This window comes from Triplophysa dalaica, chromosome 11, assembly GCF_015846415.1.
Source record: "Triplophysa dalaica isolate WHDGS20190420 chromosome 11, ASM1584641v1, whole genome shotgun sequence".
NCBI classification, from domain to species: domain Eukaryota; kingdom Metazoa; phylum Chordata; class Actinopteri; order Cypriniformes; family Nemacheilidae; genus Triplophysa; species Triplophysa dalaica.
This window is the reverse complement of record NC_079552.1, coordinates 11,754,550-11,780,104: the sequence shown is the minus strand read 5'-3', so window position 1 is coordinate 11,780,104 and position 25,555 is coordinate 11,754,550. Positions and strand designations below refer to the sequence as shown.

Below are 25,555 nucleotides of genomic sequence, written 5' to 3'. Positions count from 1 at the left end.
ATTATTGCTGAAATACATATGACCCCCTGTGGCCCTCTGGGAATCCCAGTTTGGGGGTCCGCAGTAAGAGGGTCAACAAAATTTAAGAGAAAACAATAGTTTATTAAATGTGTTCCAACAGTAAGGAATAAAAACAATATTGTTTCATATTAAATATATCTGCAAGGTATTAGTCTCAATCTCTCAGCACAGCATCTTAACCAGCACAGATACAGAATGTAGATTTGTTACTTACATGTGGTACAGTATCAGTCACATCATCATCACTTTCCATAACTGATGGATGGCTAGGAACGGAGAAAGTCAAATTAGGGAATCTAAATGTTGAACCAGCTGCCTCCTTGAGATCACGTAAAGGATTTAAATACGCGCTCTTATATAACCCAACAATACCACTGCTGACTGAGAAGAGCCCTATTGAAATTGCCTCTTTCAGGTCTGTGATTATCATTTAGAAATGTTGTGATTATTATTAAAATGTCAAGAAACAATGCAAATGAAAAGCTGAAGAACTCAACTGTGTATATTGCTTGTCAGACACGCATCAGAGTGCGAGTATTTTATAGAGACTGAAAGCAATTTAAATGCACCAGAAAATTTTTCTTTGTTATTTTTCTTGATTTAACTGTAATCAATTCAGTCAACCTGATAAGTATATTTTAAGTAACCTTAAATGTATTTGTCAGATCAGGTTTGATGATTCTCTTGCAAGATCTGGGAACCATTGTTGCCTCTTGTTTACATTGTCGTGCGAATATCATAAGCATGCATGCATGCATGTTGTCAAGTGTAAGAATTGTGACGTGCTTGTTTGCATGCTGGTCTGCTGCTATATAGTCCCAGCATATTGTACTATTCCAGGGAAGTACTAAGCATTAAGGGGAAGGATTATGGTGAGTAACGTTTTCCATCCCTGCTCCATGTGGATTTGTAACCAGAGGCGTGCCTGATTTAACCACTTTGTCTAATCCTGTAAAATCTTAAATGAATTAAGACAACTGGAAACGTGCAGTTATTAATGTCACAAAATAATGTAATAAATCACATTTATTAAAAGCTGTCATCTATATTTTAAGCCAAAAAGTTTCAGAGCTTTTATTTTTGGGTGAACTATCCCTTTAACACGAATACTAAGTGGACGTGCTATTGTGCACGTCATGTTTGACTTTTATTTTGTTTTTGGAATTGTATTTCCGGGTTTTAGTCGTTCACTGGGGTATCACTTCATTATTCCGGTTTGGGGATGAGCAATCGGGGAACGCTCACTTTCTGTTGACCGTATTCTTTTTTGTTTTGGTCTTTAATGTCATCATCAGTTTTGTTTAATATTGGATGTTCGTCGTGTCAATAAATGTGGACTTTAAAGGCACGTAACGCGTCAGCAATGATCATCCCTGCTACTTAACCCCTCAGGTTGCCGCTATACTAAATCAAGCCCTTAGTAATGCCTTGCTAATATCGATTTTGAAATAAAATCTTGTAAAACTATATTCATTATCCAAATTGTTTTTGTTTATTAAGTGGATCCATACCAAATATAAAATGTATACTATAAACTCTTGACATTCCACTGCACACCGCCCCCTTGGTTTGGCCTCCGTGCACCATTCATTCTGACCGCTCATGCACAACCGCTCGCTGAGTCCGAACAAAAGAAGAGCAAATGAGGGAAAGGCCTTCAAAGAGGCAAAGCAGAGTACAGTGAGCATGGAACAGATAACAGGACGATGCTCAACAATGTTAACACGAGACCCAAACAAGCTTGTGGTTCTGTAAATTTTATTGCAACCAATTGAAACACAAAATAAAATATCAAAAGCAACAATAAAATTACTAAAAACTTTTTGCCAATGCCCATAAAGCCATGTTTTATATATACATAAAATACAAATATTGAAATAGAACTGCATACTGGAAAAGACTTCTGAAAACAGCTGTCTCAGGGTCTAGTGAGCATCTTGTTTCTCTCTATGATGCTGCCGTGCGACAGCTGTGATCAGTGCCGCCCCTTTTCCGCTGCCATCCTCTGACAGGATGAAATCCACCTTACACTTAGGTGCAAGCTGCTCGACAGTGTCCTTCAAGATTGTTGAGAAACTATTTCATAAAGAGAAGTTAAGTTTTGAGTTTAAATCCTTCAAATGTAGCAAATCTATAAGATCATCTATACTTACTGTGGATGTAACTTGTAAAGGGTACCATCCACTCCTACAGTTATCTCAAGATGATCCAACCCACGGTTCTCTCTGATTTTGTCCACAACAGCAGCCATTCCTGCTCCACAAAGCTGAGCTGCCCGGCGGGACACAGCTCCACACACTTCCTTCACGATTATACTGTCATCACATGTGCTGTCCAGACCCAGCTGCTGCAGAATACACCTCACCTGCAGTAGCGCCAGACGGTCACTAGATGAAAGGAAGTTTTTTTTCAGCACAAATGATATTAACAGCATATTATCCATGCAAAACTAGTGAATGTCAGCAAATTTGCACAAAAAATGTCAAGGGTGTTTACCTCTCAATCTGTGAGAGGAACTTGGTCTCAAAGATGCCTTTGGTCTTTAAGCGCTCTGTGATACGACCTCGAAACAAAAGTCCTTTTTTTGTAAGGTCAAGGAGGATCTGCCTCACAATCTCTCCCAAATACATTCCACTGGTCATCTTTTCAAACCTGCAAACAAAAGGGAATACAAATTATATTCAAAGAATAATAATTTCTAGAAAAAAAGCATTTCCTGAATAACAAAGTAAAAAAAATTGCCTGCATGGATAAAGGTTGCTAACACTGTAATACTTTGTAGTATACTGCCTCCATGTGGGCAAAAATGGTAATACAAGACGACAAACTAATATTTGGTATGTCATAGAAAATAAATTATAAGTGAACACTTAAATATTTAGTGAACAGAAGCATCTAAAACTCTTACCTTTGTTTGCCCACATTAAGTGACCCTTCATCCACCTCTCTGTCGTATCTGGTTCGGATGTCCTCAATATTATCGTTCTGCCCGAATCCCCCCCACTCTGTGTTTATACACATCTGCTCTTCCTCACCATCCACAAACTCAATGTTCTTCATCTCCTCCATGTAACATACATTGCTGCCCGTTCCTGCAGAGTGAGAATAGTACAAACCATGTAGCATTTGTTTTATTCGGAAACTACGGGACTGGAATTTAGGGTGAAAACATACCAGCAATAAGACCGATCTGGCATTTAGGGTCCTCATATGCGCATGTCATCATGGTGCCAACTGTGTCATTCACTATAGCAACGATATCTAGGTCAAATTCCTGAAAGAGCACATTGACAGATATCAAGATCATACCCTATCCATACTAGTAGTTAACTTTGTTGGTGTTGTCATGTTTGCTTACTTACATTTCGTCTTTTGATGGCCTCTCTTAACATATCCACAACGTCAGAGCCCTCACAGTCGGTTGCCTTGAAGCCTTTTGTCCAACAGACCAAAGATCCCTGAACAAGTAGAACATAAAAATGACTGTGTGCTTTAAGGTTTGTTTAAAAACGTTGACAAAGATTTTTATTTATGATTACTTGATATCAATTACTTAGAGACTACTTTGTGTAGTCCACCGAAATATGCACATTTACAATTTGGTGGAACACAAAATAAGTATTTCTACTTTTAATTCACTGATACTGAATAGTTATTTAACTTGCCATGACATTATCCTCTTTCAATATGGGAAACAATCCAGAGATTGAAACAAGTTTTAATATGCCAAAAGGGTGCATATAAGATAAGAATTTTCATACAAGGGTGAAGTATCTCTTTAAACTTATCATGTAAATTATATTTTGATGAGGATTTAAAATCTGCATGTAAGAATTTTTTTAGATTCCAATTTCATACATTATTTATTGTGGCCACTAAGAAGTTACAGTAAATAAACCTGTAGAGTTTTTACCTGGTCAATACCCGACTGACTGCAGGGGAAAGAGAAGGTGAAGCCAAGAGGCAAGCGAGTGTTCTTTATACCCATGTAGTCCAAAAAATCTGAGATACAGTGAACTATGTGGTCAAACAGCTGCAAATAAAAAATAAATGTTACAATTTATGACTGTTGATTCAATCTATCATTACTGTGTGTGGTAAAAATGAAAGGATATAAGGCTAAAATATCATTAGAAGACTTTTACCTCCTCTCCAGTGCCTTGCATGATCTCATGTGGAATGGCATAAATCTTGTTGTACATCCGGACAGAATTACGCATTCCAGTACGTATCTTAACCACCATGACACGGAAGTTGGTACCTCCGAGATCCAGGGCAAGGAACTTTCCTCTCTCTGTGGGGTAACAACATACAGCTTTAAATCTAATACAGCTTAGGTGGTCAATTATATCATTACTGAAAAACTTTATAATTCATAACGTCCTGTTGTCTTTGGAATATACAAATATTATCAAAATAACATAGGTAAACAAATACACAAAAGTTGAACGTTTTGCCCCACCTGTTCCATTTGGAGTCCTGTAAACATACGTCGGCAGCATTTTCACTGAAGCTGTGGCGTGAGACTCTTTCCTCAAGCCTCGCTCCAACTCAATTCGCATCTTCTCCTTCACTTCCTGCAGCTGTGTGATGTTCAAGGCAAAAGTCGCTAGGGTGTCATCGATCTCCTGACGCTGTGACGCTAACCGCTGTGCAACTGCAGTTACCATTGCAGCACCTTTAGCGCTTCCACTCTCAGACAGCACGAAACGCACATGACAGTCGGGTACCAAGTGTCGGACCACTTTATGTAGTCTTTTGGGGTACCTGGAAAATACAAAAAATCTTTGAATAAATAAAAGCTCCAACGATATGTGCGGTGAAAAGCATCTGAAGTAACTTACTGTGGATGTGTTCTGTAGACCATTCCATCCACTCCCACAGTGGTCTTGAGGGTCTTCAGCTTCCTGTTTTCTCTGATCCGCGTGAGGATGGCAGCCAAGGCGGCAGCAACCAGATTGGCCGATCTGAAGGAGATGATGGTGCAGACGTGCTGGACAGCGATGCAGTCATCATCAGAGGGCTGAAGTCCCAGCTGCTTCAGGATGTTCCTGGTGTTCTCCAAACCATCTTTAGACCTGGAAACATCTTCTAGTTAGAATAACAAATACATGTAATTTACCACAAAAAAATAAAGGAAAAACCCAGCTGTAAAAAACAACACATCACGTCAACATGCTGTGGTTTAGATACAGATGTGCTGATGTTTCTACCAAGCTTCAAAACCGTGTTTGCCAGGAAAATGTGGTCTACCCGCATTACAAGAAGAACAGTTCTGGTTCATACACTTTTTAAAAAAGTTGCTTCAAAGAGTTCTTCGATACCTTAGAAGAACCTTTTGGTTCCAGAGAGAACATTTAACAACAGAAGAACTGTTCCTGTTTCACAAAAGGTTTTTTGTGACGAAAAAAGGTTCTTTAGATTAAAAAAAAGTAAGAAAGAGATGGTTCTTCAAAGAACCTTTGACTAAATGGTTCTTTGTGGAACCAAAAATGCTTCTTCTATGGCATCACTGTAAAGAACCTCCTAAGCACCTTTTTTATAAAGAGTGTAAGCTAGCTCAGCGATTGATCCATCAAAACCTAAACTGGACTTGCCAAAAAATTCATGCTCACTTTTAAAAAAAGGTGCTTCCAATGGTTCTTTGATTCTATAGATGAACCTTTTGATTCTATAAAGAACCTTTAACATCTGAAGAACCGCTCTGCTCCACAAAAGGTACTTTGTGAAGAAAAAGCTTATAAAAAGTAAGAGAGAAATGGTTCTTCAAAGAACCTTTGACTGAATGGTTATTTGTAGAACCATAAATGGTTCTCCTATGGCATCACTGTGAAGAACCTTTATGCACCTTTATTTTTAAGAGTGCTGCACCAAACTGGTCGTCTTAGCAAAGAAATTTGATAAATCCCATGTAGAAACATAAAGAATCAATAATGGTGATTAATACTTTTGGATTCAGCTAAGCTATAGAATTGTGTGGCTTATTGTAACCCAGTCAATCTCTGAATATATTCATCTGTATAGTTTCTTACTTTTCAATCAAGCAGATATAGTTGGTCTGGAATTTTCCTTTGGTCCTCAGATCATCTGTGACTTGGCCATTGAAAAGCAGACCCTTCTTTGCCATCTTCAGAAGGATCAGTCTCACAAGCTCTCCCATATACAGTCCACTGATCATCTTCTCAAATCTGGAAACGACACAACCAGGCAACGTTTATAATATTATAATCTGACAAAGCTGTTAAAATATCACATAAACTTTTGACAATTGATGTGAAAAGGACAAATTGAATGCCTGAAATACACATTTATTTATTACTGCTCATGTTGTCAATTATAGCACTTACAGCTGTTTGCCTGGATTAATAGAAGCAGCATCAATTTCACGATCAAAATTTGTGATGAAATCATCAAGCACACCATCATCTCCGAATGCTCCCCATTCAGTGTTGATACACATTCTGCCTTCATCTCCCTCCACCAGGTCAATGTGTCTCAGCTCCTCCATGTAACACGCATTAGTGCCGGTACCTGAAGAGGAAATATTGTTCTTGTGTTACAAAACATTTCCTTTTAAATCTATTTAAAAGAGAATGTATGGCCGGTGAGATCTTACCTATAATAACCCCCACCTCACAGTTATGGTCATCATATCCACAGGTCATCATGGCCCCTACTGTGTCATTGACCATAGCCAGAACATCTACATCAACACCCTTCACACACAAACAGTAACAAATGTGACTTCTGAGCAACACCTTCAGCTATACGTAAACGCTTATGATTTCAATCTGAAGTCAAATTCTTACCCCGACTTTATTAATAGCTTTTCTCAGCGACTGCACCACATTTGTTCCTTGAACACCTCTGGCCTTGAACGCTTTTGACCATGACAGTAGGACCCCCTGTGTGAAAACAAACAGAAAAGGGTCAGTAAGGAGATTGAAATGCTCACTCATTCTTTTCACTGATGTACTGATAATCAATATATCAACAATCCTTGGAGCCTCTTAACCACAGATCAAGCTAATGAAAAGAAAAAAACTGTACATGACAATGTGTCAAAATGTTATATTACCTCATCTATTTTTGACTGGGCACAGGGGAAAGAGAAGGTGAAGCCGAGAGGTTTTCTCTTCTGGTTGATATTGTGCTTCTGTAGAAATGATTTTAAAGATTCCGCCACATGATCGAAAAGCTGCAAAAAATAGAGACCATTGAAATGAGATTTAATAAAAAGTTACATAAATCTCTATTCTTTGTTCATATCTCAAGTATATAATAAACTATTGAATGAATGAATGAATGTTTAGCTGAGGTTTGGAAAGCAGTGATCACCTCTGAACCTCTTCCGTTAATGATCTCTTCGGGGATGGGAAACGTTTCACTCTCCATCTGAACGCTTCTCTTTCCATTCTCTGAAACTTTCACCTGTAATACCTTGAACTTTGAACCCCCCAAATCCAGTGCCAGAAATTCTCCTTTCTCTGCAGGAGCAACACAAGACAAGGTCAGCAACGGCTTCACATGAGCCTGAATCTTTTCAAGAGTAGCAGCTTGTCATGTAAATACACCTGAACCATCTGGAGTTGAATACACGTGGGTCGGGAGCATCTTCACTGTGGCGGCAGCGTTGCTTTCACGTGACAGTCCTTTCTCTATCTCCAGACGAAACCGAGCCGATATGTCTGCCAGCTGATCATCAGACAGCCGCATTGCATACAGATATCGGTCTACCTGTTGAAAAACACAACTATTGTACAATTCCATGGCATATATGCGTATGTTTTAAGACTGGATGTTGGATTCTGACCTAATACATTTTAAGGAATTTAAAGGAAAATGACCAAGCAATATTCAGTGACCAATGCGTTTATATGGCACAGTGAAAGATAACATAGGTGTGTTTCTGAAAATGTTGCACTGTCGTGAAATGTATACTGTTGTAAAGTATTACAAACTATCAGTCTGGACACGCTTGACTCAATTTAGGTTTCACAAGATCTTAATATAAAACATTTATAAGATCTAACAGTTTGTGGGTAGTTGACAGACTAATATGCAAATTTGTCCTATGGTGTGACTAATAATGAAGATAAATCACTCTTTGGCCATTTTATATGATGAAAATTAATAATATTAAAACAATGTAATATTAACAGTTGTTTTCTCAATTTCGCAATGGCACATCATAGGACATTACACATGTTATTTTTGCATCAACTACACATATACAGTTGGATTAAAATAAAATTGTCGTGCATATTCAGCTCGTAAAAATATAAAAGGTGTGACTGAACGCTCTTGGTAAGAAATCGGTTGTGTAAATGTTAATGCAGAGGTCAAGGTCCCATCCTCATTGTTAGTGATCTGCCTGTGAGATAGAGTTAATGATTCCACAGGCCACAGTGGAATCACATTCATCTTGAACACACAAGATCTGACAATGCACTGGGTTAGGGTTAAACAAACTCTTCATGTCAACATAGAAAATCACAGAGAAAAGAACATCATCACAGACACTTTAACAGAAGAAGAATTGATGTTAGAATTCATCAACAGGCCATAACATTATTTTAGGAATTTATTACAACTCCCAGTAACTGTAACCTGAACAAATGGGAACCGCATTGTGGAAACTATTCTGTTAGACAATTTTCTGTATGCAAATAAAACTTTTTAGTGTAAGGTTGAGATTACTTTAAACATTACTGTACCTTTTTAATCTGATCCTCCTTGAGCTTTGTGAAATAAAACGATAATAAATGCACGGCAAACATCGTGGTGTCCTCAGATTTAAAAAGCTCTTAGTTTATTCAAAATAAGAAATGTCATCCAAATAAAACAATAACCTCACTCTTTAAATCTTACCCCTAACACCCCAAGTCTTTTCTCTTATGAGTAAAAGTTCTTCTGACCAAGTCTTTATTCTACATTTGAGCATATGTTTTCCCCTCCCCTTTTCCAGCTAAATCATTAATGCCGAGTCTTGCTCCAACCCCTCTGCTCTCAAATCTCTCCTAGCAATGTGTTTGGCTTTACTCCAAACAGCACACTTTCCTTTGGGATCTGCCCGGTGACTCGGACCTAAAAACAATCAAAACTGAAACAATAGGTCAAGTAGAATCCTTCTGGTCAACTTGAATATGAAACATCCTTAGTTTGAAGGCTAGAGTTACAGTGATGAATCCAGAACTTTTATATCCATTGAACAGGAGAGAACTGAGAAGTTCAGTGAGTGAGAGAGATGATATTGTTGCACAGACTGATGAAATTGCCCTGAATTGTTTTTTTGTAAATGCAAATAATAGAATCAACCGGGTTTATTTCTAAGCAACAGCGGGAATAGTTTTAAATTACAGTATAGGTATTTTATATACACTGGAAAAACATAGACCAAAGATTAAGATACGGTTACTAAAGCAACATACAGGGATTAAATGGGGCCTTTAGCAAACACAGAGAACAAGGTCTGCCAAATATTTTTTGCACGTCAGTGTTTCAACTCCATGGGGAATCTACATTCATCCTGAAAAGTAACCTAACATCATGCAAAACAAATAACATTTAACCCTGATGGCCAAAGTTGTTGTAAGAATAATTATATATATATATTTTTTTATATAAGAAATTATATAAGCTTATCAATCACTACTAATATGGGGCACAAACTATACCCTAATGTGTGATGTTTTCATTTAGGCTACATCTACAACTCATTCTGCCATGTTTTTATTTTATTAGAACAATTGACCAAACTTTGCCTTTATTCATAAATTGTTATTAAATTTGTATATTATTTGATTGACAAAATACTATCATCACTCATCAGTTTGGTTACTAGAGGCTGCATCCTCATATAAACCAAGAGATACAGTTTGACCTCCTGTAAAAAAAATTCAGTATCTGCTTTCTCTTATTTTCTGAAAAACTTTGTGTGACTTCAAGTTTTAATTTCCATTTTGCACTCTATTGTACCCATTAAAAGACAAACTGTAACATGACCAATGATGTATTACATTGATTTTTTTAAACAGACCTTAATGTTGACCTTGAGTGTAAAAGGCTGAAGGTGTACGCTGATAAAATCGTTCCACGTGTGAGCTGTAGTATTTCATTGGTCAAGCAGAGTTACAAAAATAACATCAGAGTACACAACGTTGCTAAAAATAGAACAGGGCAAATACAATTTATTGGCTTTTAATGGGGTGACAAGATGTCTAGGTCATATGGTAGCCTATCTTACATAATTTAGATATTAATGGTTTTAATGGATTATAAAAAATAAGATAATGGACCAGAACCATCTTCTGTTGAGGTTAGGCAATAGCTTGCCATTTAAAATATCAAGTTTATTTTGACGGGTAAAAGTATAGGCCTCTTTATATTTGCAGCAAGATGTGTCAATTACCCTCTATCTGGCTCACAAGCTTGCAATGCAGCCACACTGCTTTCTTGTTAAACATCACCTTCCCAAAAGTACAGAAAAGTCAGTCTGATTCAAAATAGTTCACTTTTTCTTTCTTTTCCCTTTGACCTTATTTGTTGAAATGGAAGAGTCTTCATTTTGGCTCTGCTCTCTGATCCACTCTCTCTGCAGTTGCTGTAATAGCTCTTTAGTCAGTAGTCCATCCTGCACCAGCTTCGAGCCCAGAGATGAGTCCGTCGCCATGTCTTCTTCTCTTTGATTCTGGACTTTTGATACTCGCCCCCTCCTGACTGGTGGCTGGTGTGAACCAGAAAGTCTAGAGGAGGTACCAGGCGCTGTAGAAGATGTTTGGTTCTCTGTAGCACGGATAAGCCGTGTGATGTTACGCACACCTATCTGGATAGTGGTGTCCAGTTCCTTTTGAATCTCACGGATGTGGTTGGCATCTGGAAACATGTCCATGAAGCGATAGCTGTGAGAGAGCAGCAGTTCAACAGAATTACCATTAGTGGGACTGGGATCCTTTATGATTATTGTTGTCTGTCTTTAAAGATGCAAAACAAAATAATGAGTTATTTTCTGGGGGTATATACCTGAGCCAAAGGTAAAGATCTAGCACATCATGAACAGCTTCTAGGTGAACCAGGTCCTTGATGTTTTTGGGAGGGATCAGGGGCCAATTCACCTGACGACATACCCAGTCAAATGTAAGAGGTTCATCTCTGCTGAACTGTCTGGCAAACTACGGAGGACACAAAACAAGTATCTTATTAGGCATGTAAATAACATACAACAATGTTTAGACATATTTTCAAATAAACAGAACTGCTATTATTAGAACTGATTCCCATTTCTAAATATTCAAGGTCAATAGGATACATTTCATTTCAATCCTCTACAATCCTTTTCACAGTGAACTGTGCAAATTTACAACGTAGATGGTTCAGAAAGTTTCTGTTTCTCACCTTGAGGAAGGATGTGCACACAAAAGGCTGTTTCTTGTTGATGGGCGCAGTGCAGAACACATAGCGAGTGCGCAGATTTAGAGGAATGTGCTGGATCATATCCGCCAAGAATTTAAAGTCATCAATGTTGCACACAAAGTAATGTCCATCCACTTGTGAAAGACTCACAAATATATCCTGAAGAGAGGTTCAAAATGTCCACACAAATTAACACTTTTAAATACACACATACAAATATAAATTTTGATATGGGCACCTACAATGAGATTTGAGAGAGTGGCCTGGGGAAGATGGTAAGCAAACATCTCTATCTGTTCTGCTGTGGGATGTAATCCTGCAACCTTTGATTTAAAAAGATAGAGACTTCATGAAAAGAATTCAACATCATACTTGAAATATCAGAAATAAAAACAAAACAGGCAGGCTACTCTAACAGAAAATTTTAAGACTATTCTCACCTCAATGGGTTCAATGGGTTTCCCCAAAATCTCCTTCAAAACAGGCAAGTCGTCTCTTTGCATAGTGGTGACCTCACCCTCTTTAAAAACAGAGCTGAAGCGTCCCGCTCGCCCTGCGATCTGCAGCGCCTGTGAGGTGGAAATGGTGTCCATCTCCTTTTCTCCCTTCTCATTCACATTGGGTTTAACCAGAGAATTAAAGATGATTCTCCTAATGCTCCTAAAGGATGTTAGGACAAAAACAGCTTAGCCAAGGATGTTAAAACCTCAACTGAAATGTACTTTGCATTTATAACGATTTAGCATATCATCTGGAGGACAGATAATAGAAAACAGGTACAGATACAGTTGCGGAAACAATTAAGAGACCAAATTTTCAATTAATAAGAGTTTCTAGATGTATTGTGGCCATTCCAGTCCAGTGTCTGTCGAATTTCAACAAAATCAAACCTCAGGAGTGACAAAGTCATCCAACAGCAATGTGAAAGACAGCATGACACAAGAAAACTGAGATAAAAATTGAGGTTATCAAATAAAAACTTTCCCAATATACATGTAGAAATATTACTGCTGTATTGCTTAAAAGTGAATGTTTTCTTTGCAGTATTTAAGGTATGAAAGACTATGCTGCATCATTTCTGTTATTTTGACCTGTTTCTCCAGTTTTCATTATCTGAAAGAAACAGAATGAAACAAAATACATAATTTACCTATATATATTGAATACCTATAAATAGTGAATTCAGAAAAACTGAAAGTATTTTGAAATGGTCTTTGATTTTATTTCCGCAGCTGTATTTATAAAAGAGATCAATGCTACTGTTTTAAGAAATTACTTACAAGTTAAGACCCATTCCAATTGCATCTGTGGCAACAAGGATTTTGCAAGGGTCCTCTTGATCATTAAACTTCTTAGCCTGAGCCAACTTGGTGCCTGTTGACCAAACATGATGTAATGTAAATGTGATGTAATGTCAACGTGGCAATGCGATTTTACCACAGACAATTCGATAACCTTTCAGATCATAAATGACACATCCGAACAAATCCTACCAGGAGGTAGACTGCCATAAATAACAGCACACTCCAGTCCACGGATCTCTATCTGCCTGCTGATGGAGTAGATGTCATTTTTGCTGAAGCACACGATGCAGTCCCCAGGCTTCAGGTTATCTAATGATTCCACCGCTTGATTTGAGATTGAGAATGGTGTCAGCCTCTTATAATTATGTACCTTAGAGATTGAGAAAAAGGCATTTCATTTAGCTTGGTATCTCAAAACATTGGAGAAACATTAAGAGGAATTTATCCGAAGCGACTTCCAAACGAGGAAATAAAACAATACAGCGAAAATGTCCTGTTGTACAAAACAATGCTAAAAGTTTTCAAGTACATTTCACTACCATTGGTTGTACAAACAGATAATCCCACTTTTAACAACGGTTATTATGAAGAGCTGCATCTCAGTCTCACCTCAACCTCTTCACCTGTGGTGTACATGAGTTCAGTGATGAAGTCAATTGCTGCAGTCTCTCCACACACATGAATCTCTTCAGCACACAGTCCTATTCAGGAAAAGTATAAAACAGGAAATTTCATCTCATCTTTCATGCGTCTTTTACATAAACTACTGAGAAAATAAAAGTAATAAACAGGCTACATGTACAGTATATGTAAATAAGACCTCGTGTCTAGATTTTGATGTTTTTCCAAAGTCAACCCACCAAGCAGAGCTCTCGTCCATGCCCACCCTCTGGAAGGATCTCTGATCATCTGAATCTCATCTATGACAGCCACTTCATCTAAAAAGATAATAAATTATCGGCCATAACGGTATCAGTCATTTTTTATGTTTTCAGAGTCAACAGATAATACAATTTAGGCCGATACATTATAGCCGATAAATCATAATTAATTATCTCTGGTTAAACTTCTTCAGCTGCACGCTGCTTACAGTTACAACTCAGTACTGTACTGACTTTCTGTCATGATCATTTTCTTGGTTGTACTGGAAGAACATCTATAATTTGTTTATAAAAAATATGTACCAGAAATGTTTGAAGGTTAAAGAATCATCGGTAACTAGTGTGTCGACTATGGTACATGATTTTCAGGGGAACAAAAGAAAACTAATAGTTACCTTGTTTTCTGCAGTGAATGTTTTCAAATTTACATTTATGCATTTGGCAGACGCTTTTATCCAAAGCGACTTACATTGCAATGTCCTATACATTTTTACACAGGTATGTGCAATCCCTTACCACTGAGCTACAGGAAAGCTATGAAAGCCACTATTTGCCTTTTATATGTAATATTTAGATACTTATATCGGCCGTATATCGGTTATCTGCTTTCAATGTTAAAGAATTATCGGTAATCGGCCAAAATTTACATGTCGGTGCACCCCTAATTGGTTTAATTTGCTTTACCGATGACCTTAAACATAACAAACTCAAAGTGTTCACAGATCACAATTTCTATACTCACAAGGTGTTGTAACACTGCACATCTCTATTGTACAGGCGATGTGGTCAGATTGCCGTCCCTCTGGATCAACAAATATCCTTTCTTCTCCTGTCACCAGATCACATGGCACTCCCTAACAAACAATCACACATTTGGTCACTTATTTCTTACATTCACTTCTAAAGTGCAACAATATTTCAAACTAAAGGACACTGGTTTGAGTGAAAGACTTACTGCGTCATTACTCTTCTCATAGATTTCATGCGCCAGCAGCTTTAGAGGTCCACAGTACACTCCAGATTTGGCAGCTAGGTATCTCTGAATGGCATGATAGGTCTTCCCACTGTTCGTGGGTCCGGCATGGAAAATAAGCTTTCTTTGAATAGCTCTGGCTTCAGGATACCTGTAAAACACAATTATCAAATTCACTATAGACTGATATGGTCAAATACTTGCAAGTACAATGTGTATGTTGTCTTTCAAGTAAAGGTTAATGTTCTAAGATAGGGGAAAAAATTTCATTGTACCAGTTGACAGGGACCCTCAAGTCACTGATCTTGCGCAAATCGTCCAAACAGTCCAACATAGGAAAAATCTGCTTAGCATGTCTCATATAATATGGGAAAATGTCATCAACGTGCCCTGGGAAAAGGACACAAAAAGACAACAGGGTAAGGTTGGTATATGGATGTTGCGAGCTTTATTATTTCGTTGTAAATACTCACCAGCTCCAAAGCAGATATCATTAAGAATGATGTGCAAATCAGCACTTAATGAATTTATTTCCAGCACATACTTCCTAAAGCTGACAAAAGCTTGATGAAAGAGACGGGCTGTTGAACAACAAACATATTAAACAAGAGAATGATTTAATATATGCATTATAACAAAAAACTATTCATAATCATATCTGATCCATACAATGATATAATAAAAGCATAATTTGATATTACAGTTAGTTATAATAAACAGAGGACCAGTGTGTCACTCAAAAACGATGCCTACCATCGAGCCCTTGGTCAGCAGCCAGTTTTTGCATTTCTTTTCTTTTGTAGAATCTATTCAGTACTTTAAGAAGTTCACCTGTCAGGACAAGTAGAAAAACAAGTCTGTTTTAAATAATAATGTATGATTCTGACACAGTTTACTAGAATCGTTCAACTTATTGTTGAATCAATATTTGTAACCAGTTATCGAGGATACATTGTACAAATAACACATTGTCATACACAGTTACGTTGATAAACATTCACTTTACTTTTGTTTAGTGGTTGTGTTAACTCTGCACCGATTGTCCCGTTTCCGCCTTCATCACTTTTGATGGCGAGAGGTACAAACAGTGAGGTGTCCAGCGGTCTCGATGAGCCGTTTGAGGATGAATGCCTCCTCAGCGGTGCAAATTTGTCACATGTCGTTTTTGTAGGATGCAGAAAAACGTTGTTTACTGCTATAACAGTTGACGAGGTAGTGCTAGCGCATACTCGGTATCGAATATTAGAGCGCGACAACAAATAAATACAGCGATTTACCGACATGTTGAGTTCCCTTAATAAAACAAAGTAAACGCACAGTTCATATTATAAACTTCATACTTATAATAAGATTGAGTCACTCTTGACAACAGCAACAGTACCTCAGATGACAAGGAGGTCACGTTCCCCTCAGTGACAACGTGCAATAGGCCCCTAGATTTTTGGTGTCCATCGAATTGCCTGTTTTTAAAACAATAATAATTTAAACATAAAAGCCAAGATTTGACAAATTATAAATTAATTCGCCCATATGTGTACTGTAAAATCCTGTACGACGAGTAAACGTTTTCTTTATTATTTTTTATCTAAAATGTTGTGGCATACACTAAACTAGCGTTACTGGAGGAGGCGCTACAGTTGTTACAACACTGTTGACTTGCGCGGGAAACTGAAACCAAAGCCCATTTAAAAGTAAAGCCTCCAACCATTAGCCAAAAACACGAAACGGCTTCCTTAACACCGGTACGCAGGAAAGGAGACCAAAGGTAGTTTTTTTACTCGATATCAATGGAAGAGAAGTTTCACTACACTGAATAAATCGCTTTTGTGAGGAAACAGCTGTTCATTTAATGTTGCATTTTAGTGTTCAACATGTTTCACATCAAACAATACTTTGGTTGGAAACGATATGTAGATTTTACAATGATAAAAATGGTGTCTTTTAAAGAGAAGCCTATGTTGCGACAGGCAGGACTCATTTACGGCATTATCATAGATTTAATAATAATATTGAACGATGGCTTTGAAGTTTCGGCATTAATGAGATCTGACGCTTATGCAATTTTATGAAAAATGTAAAATATTATATTGCATATTTGTGATTGAATGAAAATTAAATGTTTTAATAAATACATTTTAAACGTAATAACTTGACTGTTACGTTGATCATGACAAACACTTTTATGTAAAATAAACAAACAAATAAATCAATATAAAGGTATGGTTTCTCTGACTTCTAGATTTAATCAAATAAATTACATTTACGGTCATGTGGTCTATTTTAAACGATAACGATATCAGGAACTCTTGGTAATATTTGTTGACGATGAACAAACAAATCTACGCAACGTAAACTGTTAACGACTGCCGTAAAAACGACCTCCGATCAGACACCACTGCCATCAAATGATTGGTTGAGGATGCCTCACGTGATCCAGGTTAGCCATTACGTTTTTTACTTATGGTAAGTATTAGAGCCTTTCATCTCCCTACATTATAGTATCTCTGTCCTGACTTCCAATGAATGCAAAGTGAATGTCACAGGCATAATAAATTTTTTTATATTCTGTTATTTTATACTATTCTAAGAATGAAATGAAAAATGTTTTAAGTACAAACTTGCAATTTTATTTGACAGGTTGGCAGATAAACAATCTATGGCGGGATATGTACAATTTTTCAAGATGTACAAATGATACAGTCGCTTACCACAACTTCGATCAGATTTTCTAAACACATTTTAGCTTTTCAATAGCGAGGCCCAATATTTATGAACGCAGACATTTATATTAGTTATACTGTGCTAGTTTTAAAATCAAAACAAAAAGTTAACAGCTTCCATATTCACCGTTTAGTCCACGAGACAGACTGTCCAAATAAACGCCTTTGCTTCAGAACACACATAAAATATACAAGAGTAGGACAACACAGTGGAAACTTGATCACCCCTTTCGAAGAAACAATAAAGCAGGATGACATGCAAGGAATATGACAATTTTGGACTTTCTCTATGGCCTATCAAAAAAGTAGGCATTACTTAATGTGAGTGCAGTGTAGTTAATATTTAGAATTAAAGTAGTGAAGAATCTTTCAAGAAATTCAGAAAACTGAACAGGAACTTCAAGTTGCCCTCTTTAACTACGGAGCCAGTGTTTTTTCCAACCTGGTTTTATAAGCTGCATATAAATATATATACTCAAATACACTAATGGCTTTAGTAAGCTTTTAGTACAACGCCTCTCACAAAGTCCTCTTTAAATATTTCATATATATTTATATAGACGTATACTCGAAAAACAAAATATTTTCCAAAATAAAGACTATAAAAAAAGAACAGAGAAGACACTAAATAAGTTAAATATGACAACTTACAGCCTGGGTGACACAGAATGTACTGTTATTACATTACTTGACCTCTTTTTTTACTTGGGCCCCATAGCCTTTATTAAATGTTGCTATGAACTCCGATAACCAGCCAGCATGCATGAGGAAGCTCTCTAAGATGTGTTTTTGCTCTATGTGGAACATAGACGATACCAGTGAGTGCACTTTTAAAAACATTTCTTCTATGGAGGCGTGCAACCTTGAAGATGTGTTATATGACTGACATGATTTCCAGTGCTTTCTAAAATGTGTCCTTGAATACTAACAGATTGCTTGCTGTGGACGGCAGGGTGGATAGAGCCAATTCAGGCACAGTTTATCAGCACAAGCTGTGAGGGACGACCAATTGAACAGCTATCTGTATGTTTTTCTCCTTTCTTCTAACCCCTCACTCAGAGGAACAAGTTTCCCTGGCGGGTTGCTCCAATCCCTCTCCTCACATCTCTGGCTGCTCAGCAGAGAGACTCGGCCGAGACTCGGGTGACTCGTAGCGCTGATGGAAGTTTAGTTTTCGCAGTTTCTCTGGTGCCTTCCTCCACAAAACAATTTCCTACAAAAAAACGTTAATTCACAAGTCATTTCTTTCTGATAATAAGTAAACATGTCTTGCTTGATTAACAGGAGAAAATAAAAATTCTAAATTTCAGGAGTGCCAAACCATTGTATATGGCAAATTCTCTCAAACAAATGAAAAAAGTGCATATGCTCTGTACCTGCTGTTTGAAGTATCTCCTGTCTTCATCATCCACAAGAACCAAGTTCAAGAAGAACCTCACAGAGAACTTCTTGTTGACATCTCTCATTGTGGGTGTTAGGTCATAACCAGCCAGAAAGAGCCGAATAGGAATTGATTCACCTAGCAGAAAAGTTGTCAGATCTTCATTACAACAGGTATATTAATAGCAAAGCAGGTACATGTGTGAAGACAGTTTACTGTCTACCTAAAATTAATATAGTTTTAGTTTAAACGGCCGCAATCCCAGAATATGCACTTTTAAATGTTTATCTACCAGATATTGAGTCACCAGCATGTGTGCAGAAATACCCTGTAATCGTACAAATCCATCTATTCTTCTTTTTGTTATCTCCTTTAAACCACAACAGTGACACAAAACAGGCTGTTCGGGATCCCCTAACAATCTGATGTCACATTGTTTACGCCTGCCCATGACCGCTCACAGACTCCGCCTTATGAACGTTTAGGTCCACCTTTAGCCTGATACACAGTGTCAGCCAAATTAAGGCAAGAGCAGATGTAGCCACTAGCCAGCGACAAAAATGTCTAAGAAACAACAAATGTGTGCTGTTGTTTAATGTAAAATGGAACATAAAAAGGAGGCCGGGAGGAGATCTTGCTGTGTTATTAAGGATCATAAGTCCGGGGTGGGACGCCGTGAACTCTGCGTCAGGGCAAGAAGCACTTTTTCAGATCGACAAACCAACATTCACCGGTCCGTATCTCCAGTCCAGAAAGACTTAAGAGAAACGACATAGGACTCGTTGGGAATGTCTCAGCCGGGGCATTCGAACGACGCTGACCGCGAGTCGATGTGACTTCTAGGTCGGGAGGTAGAGCTCCCGGTTGCCGGAAAGGTAAAAAATTGTAAGCTCCGGGACCCGGTGGCCTGTCAGTATAGCATGGGTTTCGCCCCCAAAAAATATTCTCAAGAATGGATCAGTACCAGCTGTTTGTGATCAAGCCTAATCTCCGGAAGAAGTATTAAACATCGTCTATAAATTGCCTTTCTTAAATAATGTGTTTAGCACGTTAGCGGCTGTTGTTTACAAAAACCTACTAAACCTTACTAAACCTGAGACTTTACATTAGTCCAAATGTTATGTCGTAATGTTAGTGGTAAAACGTATAGCGCCCATCGGTTCAGAAGACTTGTGACCTACCTGTCAGTAATATAAAAGTACTCTGAATGCATGTTTTTGCCTATATCCGTGTCAATGTCTGTTAGTAATATGCATGCACATGATTAATCATCAATGTTGTTCTATCTATGTTTTTGTCTTCTCCATTTAATTCATATTTATGAACAAGGCATAAAGGTGATTTTTGTCTGCCTTGATGTCGTCCAAAGCACACGTGTATATTGTATATATATATATATGTCATATTTTGCATACGGGACGGGGAACAGAAGCTCATTTGCATTTAAAGAGACACACACAAAAACGGCACGTTTAACATTGCTTCCACAAATGGAACATGGTCAACATATTGTAATGAAAGATATGTGGTGTATTTTTAGCTGAAACTTAACTGAGACATTCTGGGGATACCACTGACTATTTTTACTTTGCAGAAAACACCTGGATTTGCGGCCCTTTATAAGACCCACAGTAACCGATCAGATCACTACAACAAAATACTGATAATGACCTCATGCCAACATACAAAAACTCAAACGACGTGATAAAATGATAATGCTGTTTTAATTAAAAGAATGCCACGGTCATCCAAAAGTTTGTAGATTGACTCTGATGAACCCCTAGGGCCTAAACCATAGAGCACCTTTAATCATTTTTTCTCCCACGATGCATCTCTATTAATGGACATTGTTTAAAAATATAAAAAATAATGGGCAGCAATGCTCACCCTTGACTGGTGCTCCATCCATAATCTCATATTTGGCCACAGTCTCCGTCTCAGTAGTTGTACTCGGACCTAGACAGGCATGACACATGTTTTAAATCTCATGTAATTCAGCACACAAAGTGAAACAAATACATTTAAGTAAGGTTAATTATACATTTCGAAGGTTAATCTCATGATCAATTTCATGACAAACAGACTACTACTAATGATACTATGTTCCATGGATCATAAAAAAATCATTCCGTCAAAACGAATTCCTGTCCGGGTAGAAATAATTCTGATAATTGTTTCTAAACACATTATAGATGTTAGAAATGTATTAATGAAACACATTACAAATACTCAGAAGTATGTAGTACTGAATTGTGGGGGTAAAACCAACTCTCTGTTTAGGATTTATTAGGCGTGGCACATGAGTGGGTGTGGTTTCAGCGCAACAGCAGACATCGTTTGAGAACAGTCTACTGCTTATTTTTCCAAGATTTCGATGAATTATTTATTTACTTTGATGTTCTTTTTCTCCAATCAAATTTGGCTGGGTGGTTAGAAACACATTTATCTGTTGTTTGAAAAACTCAGAACACATATTTTAATGCATCTTATAAGTCATGTACACTGACCAAAATTATAAACACAACACTTCTGTTTTTGCTCACATTTTTCATGAGCTGAACTCAAAGATAAGAAGGCCTATTTTTCTCAAATATTGTTCACAAATCTGTCTAAACCTGTTTTAGTAAGCACTTCTTTACCGAGATTATCCATCCACCTCACAGGTGTGGCATATCAAGATGCTGATTAGACAGCATGATTATTGCACAGGTGTGTTTTAGGGGCTGTGTCCACCGAGGCGCATTTACGTGGATGAAAACGGCAGGAGCACGGCTGAAAATCTTTTGTGTTCATAGAAAAAGTCTTAGATCTTTGAGATCAGCTCATAAAAAACAATGTGGGCATAGTGTTGCGTTTATAATTTTGGTCTGTGTATATATATTAATTCTATGATTAAAATCTTACCAATTCCTGTCATTTCTTTCTTTATCAACTGAAGCTCCATGTGTTGGATTTTAATTCGTACAAGCAGGAAATAAATTTTACCCACAATGACATCTTTGAGGTGATACCTGACAGGTAATGAGAAGACCATTTTTAGCACAGATTTAGATTAGAATGTTTAAATCAATAAACACTACTAAAAACCACTTTAACTCAGCCCTCATTTTTAGATGAAACATTCAAGTGCACTTACTTGGACTTATTGTATTCAAATTCTATATGTAGACAGTCTTCAATGCCTACTTCCATTTTGATAGAATTGTTGACATCGGGGTAAGTGGCCAGCTGATGGACAATGAGGTCACATTCCTTTACCAAATCAGACAACCTCCTCACAATTGTGACTTTAAGGAAATATCTGAAGAAACATCAAAAGCACATTACATTCTCACAAAAGGTAAAACGATAACACAGCACAGAGATATCTTAGCGTGGTTTCACATTAGCACATTTGGTGCCCACCCGGGTTCTATTAAAGAGTTCGGTTCATTTGGATGATGTGGACGCTGCCGTCGAAACCCGGGTGTGTACCCGCAAACTGTACCCCAGTCTGCTTAAAAATTGAGTTCTAGGATGTGGTTCTTGTGATTCCAGTAAGATTTGCTGCCGATATGAACGCAATCGTACCAAATCGCGGAAGTGAACCACTATTAATGACGTATTATTTGGTAAAATTGTGTTCTTGTGTGTTTCACTCAATTTTCTGAGAAGCCTGACTGACGTGCTCCAAGCAATGAGCTGTACATCTCATTTACAGTACAATCATAAGATAGACGAAAGTGCTGTTATGTACTGAACCTTTGGAAACAAGATTATTGGTTCCAAAAACATAAATGTATAAAAGTGAAGCGAGCAATGTTGTGCATTTTTTAAGCCTTCTCCTGCATTGTCGTTACAAGCGACAGGCTAAACATCTGCAGGCTTGATGACACAACAAACCACGGCCCAGACACAAATTAAATAATATGAACGAGTCCAGCGTGGGCATGGGGAGCAATCGAACTAGGGTTAGGAAAAGGCAATCGAACTAAATGTGAAACCACCCTTAATGCAGCACACACATGACTAATATTTTCATTTTGATCACCTCAATAGTTGTTTGTTTCAAGTTAAATGTGGTACCTAACTACTGTGCACACTAAAATCCTTCAATTCCCCAAAGTTTCTACTAACCTCAGCCGCACATTTGCTCCAACATAGGACTCATATGGCTTTTCCACCTGCATGAACTCAAAGTCATAGCTGCGGTTCTGCGTCAGCTCTCCAGGCAGAGCAAGCTCTTTCACAAGGTTTACAAACTCATGAGTATTGCTTTTATCACTGAAGAGCTCTGCATGAGCAAACACAGACAATGACTATATTAGTGATATGGGTTTGTTTAAAGGCGAACAATCAAATGATAAATACTGCCAAATAAACCCCAGGTGGGGTGATCAATAGTCCGAGCACTGGTAGGATGTTAGCTGCCAGGAACAATGTTAAAAATACAGATTAGCAGTCAATGTACGTCAAAATTTGACAAGTCAAAAAAGTATTCCAGACTTGTAAAAAAATGTATGAGCACAATGGAAGGAACCGGCATTTCATAAAAACGTTGAATACGGTATGACTTTTTGCACCAGTCACACCAATTCTACTTAACAAATAGGAAGACATTTTCGGAACATGATATGATTGAAATACAAATATAAAAAGTCTTAAATGTGTAGCATTTAAACACCCGTAAAAGTCTCGGTACTGTACGGCATCATAACAGCATACCTCCTTCACAGAGAATGTTAAGCACAGACTAGGACTTTTTCATGTGACATCCACATGCTCTCTTAAGCTTTCAGCATTACAGAACTGTGATACTGAACACTGTTAACTGCATGAATGCCTTAGGCGAGAAAGAAACAAAATGTGTTTAACTTACCAATCTGTCCAACAAATTCAATGCGAATTCCCTGATGTTCCAGTCTCTTGCCTGTTTGTTTCACATTGATATTTACCTTGGGGTGACATGAGACAAACCGTGTAAACTGTCTTTCAAAATAAGAGACTCAAGGAAGCACAGGCAATGTCTGTTCGCTAACCTTTCCTGAAACCGATTCTCCATCATAAAACAGATAATGCTTTTCCAATTTCCCTTCCTCGGTCTTCAGCTCTGCTGTTTTTCTGCTTTCGGCGTCGTTCAGGATTACATCGATTTCACACAAAGGACCAAACAGACCCCCAAGGAAACTCTGAAACGACAGTCGAACACATATTGTGCAAGCTCTCACAGGAATACACCATTTAAAATCTGCTGATTACTAACAAAACGATCAGAAATCACCTACACAAATAAACATGAACTCTCTAACATGAACATTTAGACAAAAACATATTTCATTCAAAATGAGGACAAGATACATCAAATCAATCTGTTTTTCGTATTCGTACTATATTACAATCAAAGTCACATTTGACTTTCTGCATGTTCTGTCTCTACAAATATAAGTCACATCTAGACCAAAGACAATAATCTCTTATGGCAATAAATTGCTGACGCAATGCCAAAGCATTTTAGCAGTCATATGATTTTGCTCAATACACACATAGAGCTAATGTATAAGATTTATACCGTAAATCATTTGTGTATAAATTAACATCAGTACAAATATTAGTTTTTGCGAAAAGCAAAGTCGACGCTGTCGAGGATTCTTTAACGGAGTTTGTTTAAACTGCAGTTTTTTACAGCTGCCGCTAAATGGCCTCTAGGAATTGGATGCATGTATGTAAACAAACCACAAATTGTATATATTTCCCATTAGGAACATTTGAAGGGACAGTCAGTCAGTTTATTAAAAGCGAGTGTTTTATCGTTGTCTGATAATAACTCTGCTTCCCCACCCTAAACGAATCCTTCATGACTTCTATGGCCTACTTTTGGCTAGGTGCAGTCTAAACATGTTTGTTAATATTCTGAGCTTCTACGTGACGTTTTATAAAGAAACGGGGGCATAATTTGTATCTATAAATGCTGTCTGGTTTAATACTCACCATTTCAGCGCCGTAGCTTTAGCTGGAGCACAGTCTTCCTATGTAAGCGTCTGCTGGACTCCTGTTTCTCTGTGCAAAACTGTGTACAGGACCTACAGGAACACACAGCGAGTGAACGCTGAAACATTAAGAAAGTGTACACCGGCCTTTCAAAATAAATGTCACGGTCTTTTATTTTGTAAATGTTATTTCCGATTCTTTATATTTATCAGTCGTTGAAATAAAATAAGAATATGCCAATAAAATATGCGTCGTTTCATTATTCCTCATACGTTTAGCTATTAGAATTGTCATCTTAAAAATGTGAATGGTTTTAGTGAGTGTAACGTGCTGTATGTGCAAATTCTATTTACATTTTAATATAGCTAATCACCCGGTGTTCTTGACAGCAGTCTCGTAGTGTATAGTTTACTTTAATTAAAAATAATAATGGGAACCCATATTATGATATTATTTCCTTAACAGCCTTTATACACATAAACAAATGCTATTATTTGAGTAAGCTTTGCCCCACTAATTGAAATAAGTGTTGTCACTACCATTAGGTTTACCATGAAAACAAATAGTGTGACATCAGCAACGAAGGCACTTTTGCAAGTGTTGGATTATGCTACATGATGCAGATAGTATGTTGTCAATTTCCATAGAATATTTATTTGCCATTTAGAATGATTACATTTATTGTTTCCTATTATGACGTTCTGGTTATAGAAAGAGGTAAATCCATGTTTAATAATTATAATTTTGCATTGTGATTAATGATGCACTGTCTTCAGGAATTATATAAATAACTAACATACAAAAATTCACCCTCTCTGTTTTCACAACTTAAACTTTAAATCATATCAACAAGGAAGGAGAAAGAAGAAAAGAACTGGTGAAATATAAAGACAGAT

The 25,555-nt window shown here is 37.4% G+C and overlaps 3 protein-coding genes across 3 annotated transcripts; all 3 read right to left on the bottom strand.

Annotated features, from left to right (window-relative positions):
• Positions 1–1,768: 1,768 nt before the first annotated feature.
• Positions 1,769–8,938, bottom strand: hkdc1 (hexokinase domain containing 1). Its single transcript, XM_056760973.1, has 18 exons — positions 8,739–8,938; positions 7,596–7,758; positions 7,360–7,508; positions 7,100–7,219; positions 6,831–6,926; positions 6,638–6,737; positions 6,369–6,552; positions 6,054–6,209; positions 4,866–5,099; positions 4,484–4,788; positions 4,167–4,315; positions 3,935–4,054; positions 3,384–3,479; positions 3,196–3,295; positions 2,930–3,113; positions 2,518–2,673; positions 2,175–2,408; positions 1,769–2,097 (listed from the first exon to the last, which is right to left on the bottom strand). The coding sequence occupies exons 1-18, from the start codon at positions 8,799–8,801 to the stop codon at positions 1,947–1,949; spliced, it is 2,760 nt and encodes a 919-aa protein (XP_056616951.1). The 5' UTR covers positions 8,802–8,938; the 3' UTR covers positions 1,769–1,946.
• A 799-nt stretch (positions 8,939–9,737) lies between these two features.
• On the bottom strand, positions 9,738–16,256 carry supv3l1 (SUV3-like helicase). The gene is made up of 15 exons (XM_056760975.1): positions 15,598–16,256; positions 15,345–15,422; positions 15,065–15,172; positions 14,867–14,981; positions 14,574–14,742; positions 14,361–14,472; positions 13,598–13,675; positions 13,347–13,438; positions 12,927–13,107; positions 12,714–12,807; positions 11,874–12,093; positions 11,676–11,756; positions 11,416–11,592; positions 11,044–11,192; positions 9,738–10,922 (listed from the first exon to the last, which is right to left on the bottom strand). Exons 1-15 carry the CDS (start codon positions 15,872–15,874, stop codon positions 10,532–10,534), a joined length of 2,322 nt encoding a protein of 773 aa, XP_056616953.1. The 5' UTR covers positions 15,875–16,256; the 3' UTR covers positions 9,738–10,531.
• Positions 16,257–17,999: 1,743 nt separating this feature from the next.
• Positions 18,000–24,794, bottom strand: vps26a (VPS26, retromer complex component A). Its single transcript, XM_056761428.1, has 9 exons — positions 24,660–24,794; positions 23,711–23,860; positions 23,551–23,626; positions 22,809–22,965; positions 21,829–21,993; positions 21,597–21,703; positions 20,580–20,648; positions 18,688–18,830; positions 18,000–18,524 (listed from the first exon to the last, which is right to left on the bottom strand). The coding sequence occupies exons 1-9, from the start codon at positions 24,660–24,662 to the stop codon at positions 18,411–18,413; spliced, it is 984 nt and encodes a 327-aa protein (XP_056617406.1). The 5' UTR covers positions 24,663–24,794; the 3' UTR covers positions 18,000–18,410.
• Positions 24,795–25,555: the final 761 nt, after the last annotated feature.